The sequence below is a fragment of the Toxorhynchites rutilus genome, chromosome 1 (assembly GCF_029784135.1).
Source record: "Toxorhynchites rutilus septentrionalis strain SRP chromosome 1, ASM2978413v1, whole genome shotgun sequence".
Classification (NCBI taxonomy): domain Eukaryota; kingdom Metazoa; phylum Arthropoda; class Insecta; order Diptera; family Culicidae; genus Toxorhynchites; species Toxorhynchites rutilus.
Window position 1 is genome coordinate 73052466 of NC_073744.1, and position 14249 is coordinate 73066714.

The 14249-nt window shown below is 40.0% G+C and overlaps 1 protein-coding gene across 1 annotated transcript; it reads right to left on the reverse strand.

The window, feature by feature from the left end:
- Positions 1-7465: 7465 nt before the first annotated feature.
- LOC129763002 (uncharacterized) lies at positions 7466-8969 on the reverse strand. Its single transcript, XM_055761699.1, has one exon. The coding sequence runs from the start codon at positions 8823-8825 to the stop codon at positions 7638-7640; it is 1188 nt and encodes a 395-aa protein (XP_055617674.1). The 5' UTR covers positions 8826-8969; the 3' UTR covers positions 7466-7637.
- Positions 8970-14249: the final 5280 nt, after the last annotated feature.

Consider the following 14249-nt stretch of genomic DNA (forward strand, 5'->3'; position numbering starts at 1 on the left):
TTCCAATTCACATTCCGGATTGTTAATTAGCACTTTTTCAATCGTAGAGTTTTCTCTTTCCTGTTTCAGGGATTCTCGCAAAACCCGACGTCGTCGCGACATAGATAGATCTCCCGTGAGAATTATGTTTCTGATTCCTAGCTCGTAATCTAGTTCATCTCCATCAAGGAAATCTGCCCTAATTTCTAGACAACGTTTTTCGATATTTTGCAGAGAGAATTTCTCCATTTTTTCTCACTTTTTCTAAAAGAATGAACGCACTAACAGTCAGCAGGATACGGAAATCGCACAACTATCGCGTACCTAGCTACCACACAATCAAGTCAGAGAAATATTTTGTAACAATCAATTACCTTCCGACTTTTTCTTGCACCTCTCGATCGATAAATCACACTCGATAGTAATATCTAAGTTTCACTCTTTAGCACTCTTTTCAGGTTAACTCTTCCGAGGTAAGCATTTTAGTAGAAACCGTATCAATACAAGCGACTACTTGGTTTGAGTCTCCCCGAGGTTCGGTAAAAATATTCCGATTGAAGATTGGAATATTTTTTTTATCGCGGATCGCCAATTGAAAGTCACCTTTTGCTCGGAACTTTGCCAAGCTAGCTCACCTGTACCGTTTCTCAGGGTCGGCTTCCGATCTCGGGAGGACTCACACTAACACGCGTAATTAAGAGAGACAATTGAACGCCACCGGAGTAGAAGGACTGGTCTTATTGTGAATTAACTTAAGACTGAATTTACTATAATAAGTTTTATTTTCGGGTTAGTAATGCCCAGGTGCTCCGTTGTCGGCGGTCGTTGGGGTTGGGAAGGAGGAGGAGGAATAGCGTACCTTCTGTTGTTCTCGGTAATACCGGGGTGTCGGATTGATTCCACTTCCAGCTGCGTCTCACGGCCAATACCGTCCCTTTTGCTTGGTCCCAGCGATCGAAGACTGCTTCAAAACGCGCGGTGATGCTTCCTCGTGGGTGCGTCGGCTTCCCGAACGGCGGAATTTACTTTGCCTCGGGAAGGTCGATCCAATGGTGTTACCTTCACAGCTTTTCCCCGATAATCGTAGGCAGAACTCGTGTCGTCAGGTGATGGCCCTGATACCCTCTGGTATCCGTTCTTGCACTCCTTGCGTACTTTGGCTTCACTGCCGCTCACTGTCTCCAAACTTTTTTTTTCTCAACTCACGTCTATCTCGCTTACTATCTTGGACCTTACTGCCCGATCCCACCGTTTCCGCTTTCCTTTTAAACTTCCGCTTCCCTCCTCGTTCCCCGTTCTTCTCCACCTTTCTCTCATTTCTCTCATTTAGACCAGTCACAAAAAAAACAAATTTTCTACAAAAAAAAACAAGCACAAAATTCTACAACGGTAATATTAAATTGTTCCGTATTAAGACGGTAACAAGCTTCCGAAGCTGAATCGTTTCCTAAGATCAAGGATGTCCAGGTGCAGATCCACACAGACCCGGAAATCAAACCCGTGTTCCAGCCGATTAGGCGCATTCCAATTCCCTTAGAAGCTGCGGTAGACCAGAAACTAAATCATCTATTGACGAAGGACATAATTGAAGTAAAACAAGGCCCTGCTTCTTGGGTTTCACCACTTGTAGTGGTTGGAAAAAGTAACGGAGAACCAAGGGTTTGCCTTGACCTACGACGAGTCAACAAAGCTGTGCTGCGAGAGCGCCATCCGATGCCTGTCGTTGATGAGTACCTGGCCAGGCTTAGCAAAGGCAAACTTTGGAGCAAGTTAGATATTAAAGACGCTTTCTTGCAGGTGAGTTATTGAAGGTTTACCATTGAATAAATTTTCATATCTAAAACACATTTGGGTTTTATTAGGTTGAATTAGCTCCGGAATCAAGAGATATCACAACGTTTATTACTAACAAAGGACTTTTCCGTTTTAAACGGCTTCCTTTTGGATTAGTTATAGCCCCTGAACTGTTCCAAAAGGTCATGGATCAAATATTAGTTGGGTGTGCAGGTACCTACTGGTATCTTGACGATGTAATTGTGGAAGGAAGGAACCAAAAAGAGCATGATGAACGCTTAGAGGAGGTGCTACGACGTTTGAAGGACAGATCTGTGGAATTAAACTGGGAGAAGTGTGTTTTTCGGGTGGATAAGGTTGAATTTCTGGTACATACAATTTCTGCTCTTGGTATCGCACCATCTATTTCCAAAGTTGAAGCGATTTTGTCATTTCGTCAACCAGAAAGTGAATCAGAAGTTCAAAGTTTCCTGGGTTTGGCGAACTATTTAAACAAATTTCTACCTAATCTGGCCACACTAGACGAACCTTTGCGAAAACTTACGAGAAAGGATTCAACCTTTCTTTGGACGAATGAACAGCAAGTGTCTTTCGAACGTATTAAAGCTTCAATGGCTAATGTCCAAAACTTGGGATTCTTTAATGAAATGGACCGTACAGCAATAATGACTGACGCAAGTCCAACAGGTCTCGGAGCATTATTACTACAAACCGATATGTCAGGGTGCAGTAGAATTGTCCACTGTGCATCCAAATCGCTAACGGACACAGAGAAAAAATACTGCCAAACCGAAAAGGAGGCTCTGGCAATCGTTTGGGCGGTGGAACGTTTCTACACATATCTTTATGGAAGTGAATTCGACATTCTCACCGATTGTAAGGCATTGGAGTATTTGTTTACCGTTCGTTCCAGGCCTTGTGCCAGAATTGAGCGGTGGGTTTTGAGAATCCAGGCATTTGACTATAAAATAATCTACATACCGGGTGAGAAGAATGTAGCGGATGTTTTGTCACGGCTGAGCACCCTTAAATCAGTTCCTTTTGACCCTTCTGAGGAAATCACTATTAAACAAGTAGCGATAGACGCTGCTACAACCGCTGCATTGGATTGGAAAGAAATTGTCAGAGCATCCCGCGATGATGCAGAAATACGTCATGTTTTAGAATGCCTAGATCTCGACAAAGTGGAAGAGTTGCCACTTGCTTTCCGCATAGTAGCCAATGAGCTTTGCCGTTGCGATGACGTTCTCTTGAGAACCAACAGAATCGTAATACCTACGGTTTTACGAGAGCGGATATTACGTGTTGCTCACGAGGGACATATCGGGACACGCATGATGAAATCGCATCTACGGAGTGCTGTATGGTGGCCAAAAATGGATGTATCGGTGGAAGAGTTTGTTAAACGATGTCGTTCTAGTACTTTGGTTGCTGCTCCTGAACCGCCCACACCGATGGTCCGTAAAGAAATGCCTTATGGACCCTGGGAAGAAATAGCGGTAGATTTCTTGGGACCACTACCGAACGGTCAAACGCTTTTTGTCGTTGTTGACTATTATAGTCGCTTCATTGAAGTATGTGAGATGACGCAGACTACTGCAAGAGAAACCATTCTGCAACTTTCTAGAATTTTCACCAGATACGGTGTACCATTGACTTTGCGTGCTGACAACGGTCCACAGCTGAATACAGTCTGTGAAGAAATCAAGGTTTTCTGTGAAGATATGTGAATAAAGTTGATAAACACAATACCCTACTAGCCACAGCAAAACGGTAAGGTTGAGCGACAAAACCGTTCCATACTGAAAAGGTTAAAGATTGCTCAGGAATTGGGGCAAGATTGGAGAAGAGTTTTGGACCAATATATATTGTCGTACCATTCAATTCCGCATCCGACCACTGGCCGCTCTCCATTTGACCTAATATTTGGAAGGAGGGTACGCAACAAACTTCTCCAAATTCCTCGCGAAGTGCACTGTGACGAAGCAGTTAGTGATTTTGACCGAACACAAAAAGAAAAAGGTAGGATCTATGCAGATCACAAACGGAAAGCTCGTAGAAGTGACATCGAGGAGGGAGATAAGGTATTAGTCAAACGGTTCAGAAAGGAAAACAAGCTTAGCACAGATTTTAGTCCCGAAGAACATATTGTTATGCGACGTAGTGGGGCTGATGTGACATTGCGATGTCTGGAAACTGGTAAAGAGTACCGCCGCAATGTGGCACATCTTAAGAAGTTACCAGATTTATCACCAGCGACTGAATCGACCAACGAGAGTGCACCGATCCCAAGACTTTCGCTAGAGGATGGATTGCATCAGGATTCCAAGAACGACCGACAATCGGAAGGACATACAGACGACAATGAATCATCAACAAGTGCAACGCAGCAGGAAGGAGCCCAACAAATTGAAGGACTATCTTCCGCACTGAAAATAAAAGTAAAAGGGGGATTGTGGTGTCGTGTCCCTCGTCGAAAGCGATGAGACAGCACAGCTCTATCTAGGTGAAAATATTGGACGATATGGCAGCACGGCGAGGAAAGGGGACAGACAAGATAAGTACGTTCAAGCGTGAAGGTGAAAAATTATTACGGTGAATAAACGCAGAGTTAGACCAGTAAATCGTGTTTCTTTCAAACAATTCCGAACCCTACAGTTCCCTCCTTAAATGTAATGTTGTATAGTTTCTAATAACAGTTTTTCGTTCGTTTTCAGTTTACTCTTCTACTTTCGCTGTCATGTCTAATGGAATACTCTTTAAATCTCACTCGAATGAATACAGACATCAAGATTTCAGTACATGCTACTGTCTATTTGAGGGCAATCTTAATCGATGAAATCAATGCAGTACATAAAAAACGTATGCTAGACGGAATGTATTTTGATTTAAACAATAGGTTATCTTAAGATAACCTTTTCGCAAATATTGACGCAGAAACCGTTATAAACACGGTGAACAAATCGATTTAAAAAAATATGATAGCCAGAACAAACGGTCTAGCTCGTTTCAAAAATTCAGACGTGAACAGAATGAGTACGTTGGTGTGGGCTTCTAGCATGGAGAGAAGGGATGATTTCCTAGAATTTTATTTTCATCCAGTTCAGATTCGAGACGGATTGCAAGTTTGTCAGCGACTCTTGTCTCATAGGAATCTTCATTGTTGGTACTGGTGCTGTGATACAGTAATCGCTACTGCTGCTAGCTGTACTACTAAGTGTGATGTTGTCACCGCTGCCATCAACAATGTTGTTCCCGTTGTTGTTATGATCAATCACTACAAGATCACTACTGTTTGCAGAAGGTCTCAAACCGGGAAATCCAGAAAATTATTCTCTACAGTGGCGTTGGGACTGATACCACAAACGAAGAGGTCAATACCGTCAGCAATTCTCATACATATATCGGCCATTGCTTGTTGAGCATATTGTTGGTAATCTCTTACATTATAATATCATATCTGTGAAAATCTTACAAGTTAGCATAAAGCAATATTCAAATACTTAACAGACTTACTAGTACTTGAACTTAACACTGCACCTCAAGTTCTTTTTTTCCTGGTTCTGTTTTGAAAATCTTCGAACTGGAATAAACATATTTTTAATTCCACTGTTTTAAAATACACTTCTCCCGCATGTGCAAAGATGGCGTATCATAACAATAACAAAAACAAACAACCCCCGCTCCACAAACTGTAGTCCCTTTCCCATCAAAGTGATGATGATGCTTCACCTAGTATACATATATATAGCCACCTTGGTTGTAGTATTGGTCGAGGGGTACACGCACGTATATTCAGCTGTAATTACACTCTTATTAGCCTCTATATATACCAGGTGAAACAATCATATGAAATGCACTTTCAGCCATATTGGAATTGCTGTCGGTATTGTTTACAAACCAGCATCAGAACGCTGCCGGCGGCTCTCTACAAACTGCTACGAGGCTTATTCGAACGATGCCTACTATGTTCAGCTTTCGCGAATTTGTGTGAAAAAGAAGGGATGATTTTGTAGAATTTCATTCTCATTTCCACTACTCTCGCATGTGGAAATGCAAAAATGGCGTATCCTAGCAATAACAAAACAAACATCTCCTCTCCACAAACCGTAATCCCCTTCTTAATGAAGTGAAGATGTTGCTTCACCTGTTATACATTGATATAAGCGCCTTGGTTTTAACCAAGGCGCGTAGAAGTATATCCTAAGGTGGGCCAACTTGCTAAAACCACTCTTCAGCCATCTTGGAAGTCTACTGTGTTTTGTTTGTAAACAAAACACAATACGCTTGTGACCAAGCTCGCTCGTGATCAGTCTGTCTCTTTCACGCTTCAAGGAAATAATTCCCCTTCTGCTTTCTTCCGTACTGTTTTCATATACCGCTCCCCTGACTAACTTAGTGACGAAACGGCCTCACCTAGTACCATAGACCCGCCTTGGTTTTAACGACGGCGTTCAACAACAGCAGTGCTGCCATATAATGGGAAAATATCGCTAAATTACAATCTTCAACAAAAACCAGCGTAAACTTCAGACATTTCAGAGCTCTGAATTATCCCCACTTATATCATTAGATATTTGTTTAAATCTCAATGGATTTAAATCTCAAAGGATGATGTAGTTCCCAATGTACATAGATACACTTCCAGTATGTGCAGATCTGGACAAACAATCCAACATTGTGTATTGAATCACATTTTATCCATTTAGATCAGATATTTCTGTTAGGTGTGTTTGTACCATAACTAGTATCTTCGATTTTTTGTTAAATAATAGTAATTCAACTTCGTCGAAATGTGTACGTAAACCTGCAACATTCAGATAGAGTAAATTATGTTTATGATACACTGGTTTCTTGGATGATTAGGAGTAGTCTACTAATTCCTTCTCCCTATCGTATCTGCGGAGGAATATAGGACAGTTAACACCCCATGCAAAATGCTTTGTATCAATGTCAATTCTTCGCTCGGTGTTAACCCTTTCGCGTACAACATCGAACGACACTCGTGGCGATTAGACTGTGTCAGAACGTACAACATTGAACCTCACTCGTGGTGTATCGATATGAAATGATTGCTTAGTTCCAGGCGCATGGTATTCGTGAGAAGGAAAGGCTAAAAACTTGTTCCATTCACCGACACAACTCAGATACGCACGCACAACACTATAGGGGAACGACTCGTTGCGTTCGTGTTTGATCCATGCTATTTGAAATCAAATAATGCGGCAAAAGGTTAATTTTTGTACAATTTTAACATTTGATTTCATCAGATGTAAAGTCTAAGCTCATGACTATTTCCGCTTTTTGGATATACGCTGATGATGGATTGATGGATTTTCTTCGCTCGATTTGATCGTAAGCCGTCTTTATCGACAATATGCCCCAGGAATTTGATTCGCAAGGAACCAAAAACACACTTTACGATTTACAGGTGAAACCCGTACGACTTGATCTGTTCCAGAATGTTATCGATACTTCGATTAGCTCTTTCTTTGACAATCATGATGGAAGCAAAGGGCTTCATCCCAGGAATGCTACTTACAAACCTGCGAAACGCTCCAGGGAAAGACTAAATTCCAGGTGACAAATGATTGAACTTTAACAACCCCCATGAGCATGCATTTATGTTCGAGGGATATTTCTCAAATTGTGAACCACAATGAGGAAAATTTAATTTGATAACAGTGACAAATAAAGCGCTATCATACCCGATTGAACTTTATTATGTTATTTGCAAACATAGGATATTTTTTCTGCGACTTACAAACGTATAAAATTCTTAGATCTAGTAAAATATTTGTAAAAAGCTCGCAACAAATTATACGATATTCTAGGCTGATCTCTCTTGCTTCTTAGATTTAATTTCAGTGATAATGAATAATATTCACTTTGGGGGTGTGACCGTTCCCGTTGAGTTTGGATGAATTTTTCTGTGTGATAGCAGCCGAAATTGAACGCCCCACAATTTGAGAATTAAAAGACTCCTTCCGAGAGCCGCGAGTAATCGTTCCAGTTCTCTCCCGTGCATCCAGCGAGGACAACGACGGAAGTATGATACTGTTTTTGGTGGGGGACAGCGGATAACGAGAGGAGGTAGCAGATTTAACCATGTTGAACTTTACGTGTCGCTGATCGATTTCTGTCCTGACAGTATTAACGTTGCGATTTCGGACGATAAATTTGAAGTTTGAACCAAGAGGTGGTATACGGGTGTTTGTTGCTGAAGCCGACGAGGATAATACCGGCTTTTCCAGCTCAATTTGCCTCGGTTCTGGTCGCTGACCAAGTGGTGCCAATTTCTTGTGCATAATACTATTGTTGAAGCGTGTAACAGATTGTGCGCTACCATTTCTGCTGTTTGCCAAGTTTGATTCCGTCAGATAATTATAATTGTTGCTTATTAAAATACCGAACGACTGATTTGATGTCGGAATAACCAGATTGTTTGAAGATTTTTGCTTTAAAGGTTTTTCTACTGTATCTACGAACGAAACTAGCGAATCATTATTCTTAAATAAATCTTTGGCATTTCTATGATTGTTTCGCATTACATGACCAGAACTGATATGAAGATACCTTTCGATATCGTTAGGAACAAGCTGCAATTCACATTCCTTTACTTGTTTCACCACTTTACCACTTTTAGACGAACGAATGCGACTCGCTGATGGTGGATCAATGGCAAATATTTCTTCATGAAATTGATCAGAACATTTTGATAATGGGCTCTCCTGAACTGTTATTCCATTCCCGACAATTCTCAAATGGGGGAACGCAGTCATCCATTCTACAAACTCCTCTCGTATCTTACTGTCTTTTGGAAGTTCCTCCTCACCATAAAACATTCGCTCAATACGTTCCCATTCCTGTTGATTCTGTTTCACAGCGTCCTCTGCCCATGGAATCGAGCCGGTGCTACTCCTTCCCAAGCTGCTAGTAGGGGATCTTGAAAACGACAGCTCAGTTATTGTATCCGAATCGTCGTCTTCATCATCGTCCTCTTCGTCCCGCTCATGGCTCTTCGCACGAAGAAAACCTCGCTGCAGTGTCATCACGTACTTAATATATCGAATATATCTGCCTTTCTCACATTTTCAAGCAATATGCACAGCAGAATGATCGTGGATTCTGCCTAGCAAAATAATTTTTCACTGGACTTTGTTTATTTTTATTTCATTAGTGACCACAACAAAACACGTTCGCCGAGGGGTCTAATTGAACAAACAGCACCAAACGAGCGCATTGCATGCAACAATGACGTGCAATTATTGTACAGTAAGTTGCCTCTGATTCGACATCTAGCAAATTGGACAGATCAGTAATGCAACACGACTAATTGGACATTTTCGTCTCTCATTGGACATTTCTGTAAGCATTAAGTTTGGGACCCAAATTATGGCCTCAGATTAAAAGTCTTCGGTGAACGTGAACATGAAAACAGTGGTGAATATAGACGTCAGCATATTTCCTCGTTAATGTTCACATTCGAATGTCCCAAGGCATTCTGAAAATTATTTCACCATGAACTGTAAAAGGATATGTTTAGCAATTCTGAAGTTTTCAATGAAAATTTTGATATGGATGCAATTTCATTCAATCGGATCTTTGCGCGGGCTAAAAAATTTCGTTGCTTCGGGTTGATTCGTGAACAACTGTATATTTTATCCGAATTACTGTATTGAAGATCGATGATGTTTATTTACTTCACGTTTACTGCCGAACTTTTAATATGAACGTGAACGTGAACAAAATCATTCTATTCCAGGGGTTAGACATCAATTGAATATAGGCTACCCAAAATCAAAATCAATATGGCGTCATTTGTTTATCAACATATCATTTACGAGGATTGAAATCGAAAAATGCGCTGCTTTATTCTAACTGCATGAGCGATTTTCATATTTCGGTTTCACATGGAGGTGTTCACATTTAACATGGAGTTTAAAGTTAGCCACTATTCGACTATATAACCGGACCGAGTTTCAAACAACAGTAATTGATTGAACCAAAATGTCAGTAAACCGAAGCAATATTGGGTACACTGGCAATATGAGGGATTTGACGTTTCAGATACTTTGAGCTTTCAGATACTTGGGACGGCGATCCGGACTAAACTTATGGACAATAATATGTGGAACAACATATCGCACTGGTGGGAAAGACGATGCTGTCGCCGGAAGATAAATCTTATGATATTCTGATCTCGCTGAATGTAGATTATGTGCGGATTATCCTCGGAGGTGTATCGGCTACAGTGGAGATGACATCAATAATTTTGACGTAGGACTACGTCTTTCATTTCTATACCGGGGTGTAAAATCAAAGTTTCGAAAACGAAAGCGTTACGCCAGACACCGAGGTTTTGGGCGTTAATAGCTCTTAAACAACTGAACGAAATGGTATGATACACACTTCATTCGAAAGAAAAAATGTCTACGCGTTATATACTTGTTACTTTTTCATCCAAAAACTTGTTTCAATAGCCTTAAAATTGCTTTCAAAACAGGCTATTGAAATCACCAATCGGTATATAAGCGAGCGCCGCTCGTAAACCCACTCAGTTATAATTGAACAGCGATTGGAGCATGTTGTCGCTGTTGTGGTGAAGCTCTTCGTTTATCATGAAAGCGCGGATGAACGATGTCACCAAGAGCCTGTTTGTGCACCTTAGGCCAGAAGAGAATCCATCAGGAGGAGAGTGATGCCACAAACGGTTCCCCGGGAAGAGATCGGAGCAGCCGCCACACACACACACATACACGCGCGGAACTCTTCGTTTGGGTGCCATTCAGAATCGAGAAAATTCCGGAAAGATTCAATCGTTGCTGAAAAATAATCTGCCAGTTCCCCTGGGAACTGAAAAATACATTCATGCGAAAGAGTTTATTTTAATGTTTTCTAATCATATAACACAGCGACCAAATACATTTGGTTTTGTGATTTTTCAATCAAGTGCAATTAACAGGTGGTTATCAAGTTAGCATTAACCACTGGTGGTGGACTTCGAGAAAAATCGAGAAGAATCCGGAAAGACGTTACTGCAAAATAATCTGCCAGTTCCCCTTGGAATTGAAAATTACATTCAAGCGTAAGAGTTTATATTAACGTTTTCTATCCATGTTATACTGCGACCAAATACAATTGGTTTTGTGATTTTTCAATCAAGTGCTATTAACTAAGGATGACAGCTGCACTTTTTTGAGCATGAGAAAATAGTGCAACTTTTTTCGAGACCAGTAATATTAACAGAAGCGTTTCTTTTGAGAATTGCGCAAAATGATGAGAAGTGTTTATATTTCTAGTAGCTTTAAGCCACCAATGTATGACTCTGTATGCATGCTATGGCGAACGCTTGTTTGGCGCTCGGTTTACGTTGTACGAACGATGCCTAGAGGTGCAATTGCACTGAGGCAATACTAAATAACATGTAGCATGATGTTTGATACTTGCAAGTATTGTCATTGTTGTTGTTTCCATTCGGTGCCAAAGATATATTTATGTAGTTATGAGATGTGAAATAATGGTGCTGGTGCAACAAGTATATAATCGACTGTAGCCGAGTCTATGTCAATTGTGAAAAAGGCCACCGAAATAGCGTTCGAGGTAAATTTTCAATGCAATGACATGAAACGAATTGAGACATACGATCAGCTAGTGTATTGTTTTGCGAGGGCGAGAATGAATCATCAATGATCGTCAATTATTTCTACTAAACAGTTATTTCTAAAATTTTACAGCATTTTAAAATAATATCCGAAGTTATACACAAGCGACTTATATAAAATAGCAGCGCAGTTTTACGCCAACAATGCGGTCGTATCTTGGATACAACCTCCTATAATTTTTGACGTAGAACTACGTCTTTCAGGAAGGGTGCCAAATCAGAAAACAGGTCACATTTTTATGAAATAAAGTTAACGTCAATAACTATTTTCACTGTGAACGAATTCTCATGACTTGCATACCAATCGTATCGGAAATTCTTTAAGATTTGTTTGATATGCTATACATTACAATTCGCTAATCTTTTTTTTTTTTTTTTTTTATCTGTATTATAGTGATTTTCAACTCATTTGGCTGGTTCGTCACTTTTACTTCCATTTTAGGAAGAATGTCGGGAGTGAGAATTGAACTCGTGACCTTTAGCGTGAGAGGCATGGATGTTACCACTACGCCAGATCGCCTCCTCAATTCGCTAATCTCTAAACGGTCTAAATTCATGAAAATTGAAAGAACTTTCTTTTTCCCATACATTTGCTCTGCCGTTTTATGTGCTAACCCTACCGTATTTCGAATGCTTATAACTCGAACATTTCTTAACAGATCGGAAAGTTGTTTGCATCTATTGATTGGAAATATTTCTACGCGTCTATCACAATTAATAAAATATAGTATTATGTTTCATGAGATGAAAAATTGAATAACTGTAAAATGTCAAGCGTTATCTAATCGCCCTAACTGCCAAGTTCTGATTGGCTCGATTTACGGTTTCCCCAACACAGACTTAAAAATCGATGTACCTGTGGAAATTCGCTCTGCAAATATACATGCAAGTTAGTGGTATTTTCGTTCCCACCGAGCTGTGTTTCCCTAACACAGACTTCAAAATCAATGTGTCTGGGGAAATCCGCTTTGTCAAAACATGCAAGTCGGGGATATTTTTCCCCACTGAGCTGTGTTTCCCTAACACGGACTTCAAAATTAATGTGCCTGGGGGAATCCGATTTGCAAATACATGTAAGTCGGGGGTATTTTTTTTGGTGTTGAGTACTTTTGTACTCGCTTGTCGTTGTGCAGACCGGAATATGTTTCACTAAAACGTACTTTTAAACTGAGAAGCCTGGGAAAATCGTCATTCCAGATACTAGAGGTGAATGAACTTTCGCGGTTCGAAAACTACGTAAACGTGAGAGATGCAATAATTTCAGAGGGAAATGTAAAATACAATGATCGTTTGACAATTCTTGCGTTCACATATTTTGGTAGTCCTAGGCATAATATCAAACGCAAAAGAACGTTCATCAAATTTATTTGTAACAAAGAACATAATCTATTACAAAAATTTCGATTCATTCTGAAATCATATTCGAAGTGGTAAACAAGTGGATTGCATAATGTAATTGCGTAGTTCTACGTCGAAAATATGCGGTCGTGTCGTACATACAACTCCTTACAATTTTTTTTTTCAATAATATTATCATGTCAACGCTTGGATTCTGAGAATTTTATCGATTTCCTGGACAGGGTGATGCCGTCTTCTTTTAGTTGATGTATTGAATTGGATCTATAAAAGAGAGTTGAAAGGAACAGTAGTTATTTAATTATCAATTAAAGAATCGAAACAGTTGAGTTGTGTTCTAAAATTATCAGAAGGTGAATTTTAACAACTCGCACCTCTATTACTGATGATTCTCGCCATGATGTAGTTATGCTGTAATAACACAAGATTATCATTTTACCGGCTCTGACTCATGATCGTTCCTAAGTAAGCTGACGTGAAACCATTATTAAAAGTTTGTTAATATCAAGATTATGTTGATTACCAACGAGGATCTGGAAGTAAAATTTCAGAATTGATCTGTCTTTATAGAACGAACCTTACCGTAAATTCATTGCCTTGCAGATGGAAACGACGGATTCTTTATTGTCATTATCTACAATTAAACAACATGTTTGGCACTCCAATTGCTTAATTAATTTTCGAAGCATTTCTATAGAATGGATATTCATTGAAGCGTTTCGGCCGGCGTCTTCAATGAAATCGAAATAATTTATTTGATAAACTCGTGGATCTGGAGTAAGTGCATTCAACGGCTGGTGTTCTTTGGAAGGCTGATTTTTTTTTTGTAATCGTTGCGAACATATTTTTGGTGTTGTGGAAACTTTGGCAATTACCATCGTGTTGATTTCATTGTAAACAATACATCGTTTATAGCTCGCTCGAAATTGAACGGTGCTGGGGTTATTGTTCGATCCATTCTCTAGATAATCTTGGCTTAATCGATATGTGAAAATATGATTCAGTTCTTTGGTTCCCTCCACATAAATTTGATAAATGGCCTTGAAACTTACTAAGTTAACTAGAAAGCCCAGAAACCCGGTGTTCGATAGCGGGCGGATGCTGGAGTGGAATGGCGGAGAATCGGCGCCACTGTATGTAAAGGGTTCTTCAACGTCTTGAATTGCTAGAAGGTTTTCGGTTTGTTGGAGTTTTCTGAGTATAATTGGACTCGCTTTCAAAACTAGCTGAACACAATTTTATTTTTACGTCTGATACTATAGTTACGGCTAACAAGAATTTTCACATATCGCCTCCTGCGACGCCTTTCCTGGATTCGCTCTTTATGGGGTAACGAACGAGTTTCTGGTAATTGATGTCGTCCTCATGTATCATAGAGTATGTGATACGAACACCCTGTTTTGCATTTCGCATGCAAAATATCGGATCCATTCGGTAGCCTGAGTTTATTTATATA

Excerpts from the sequence above, each read along its gene's own strand:
- LOC129763002 (XM_055761699.1), bottom strand. The coding sequence starts at position 8,825 with ATGACACTGCAGCGAGGTTTTCTTCGTGCGAAGAGCCATGAGCGGGAC.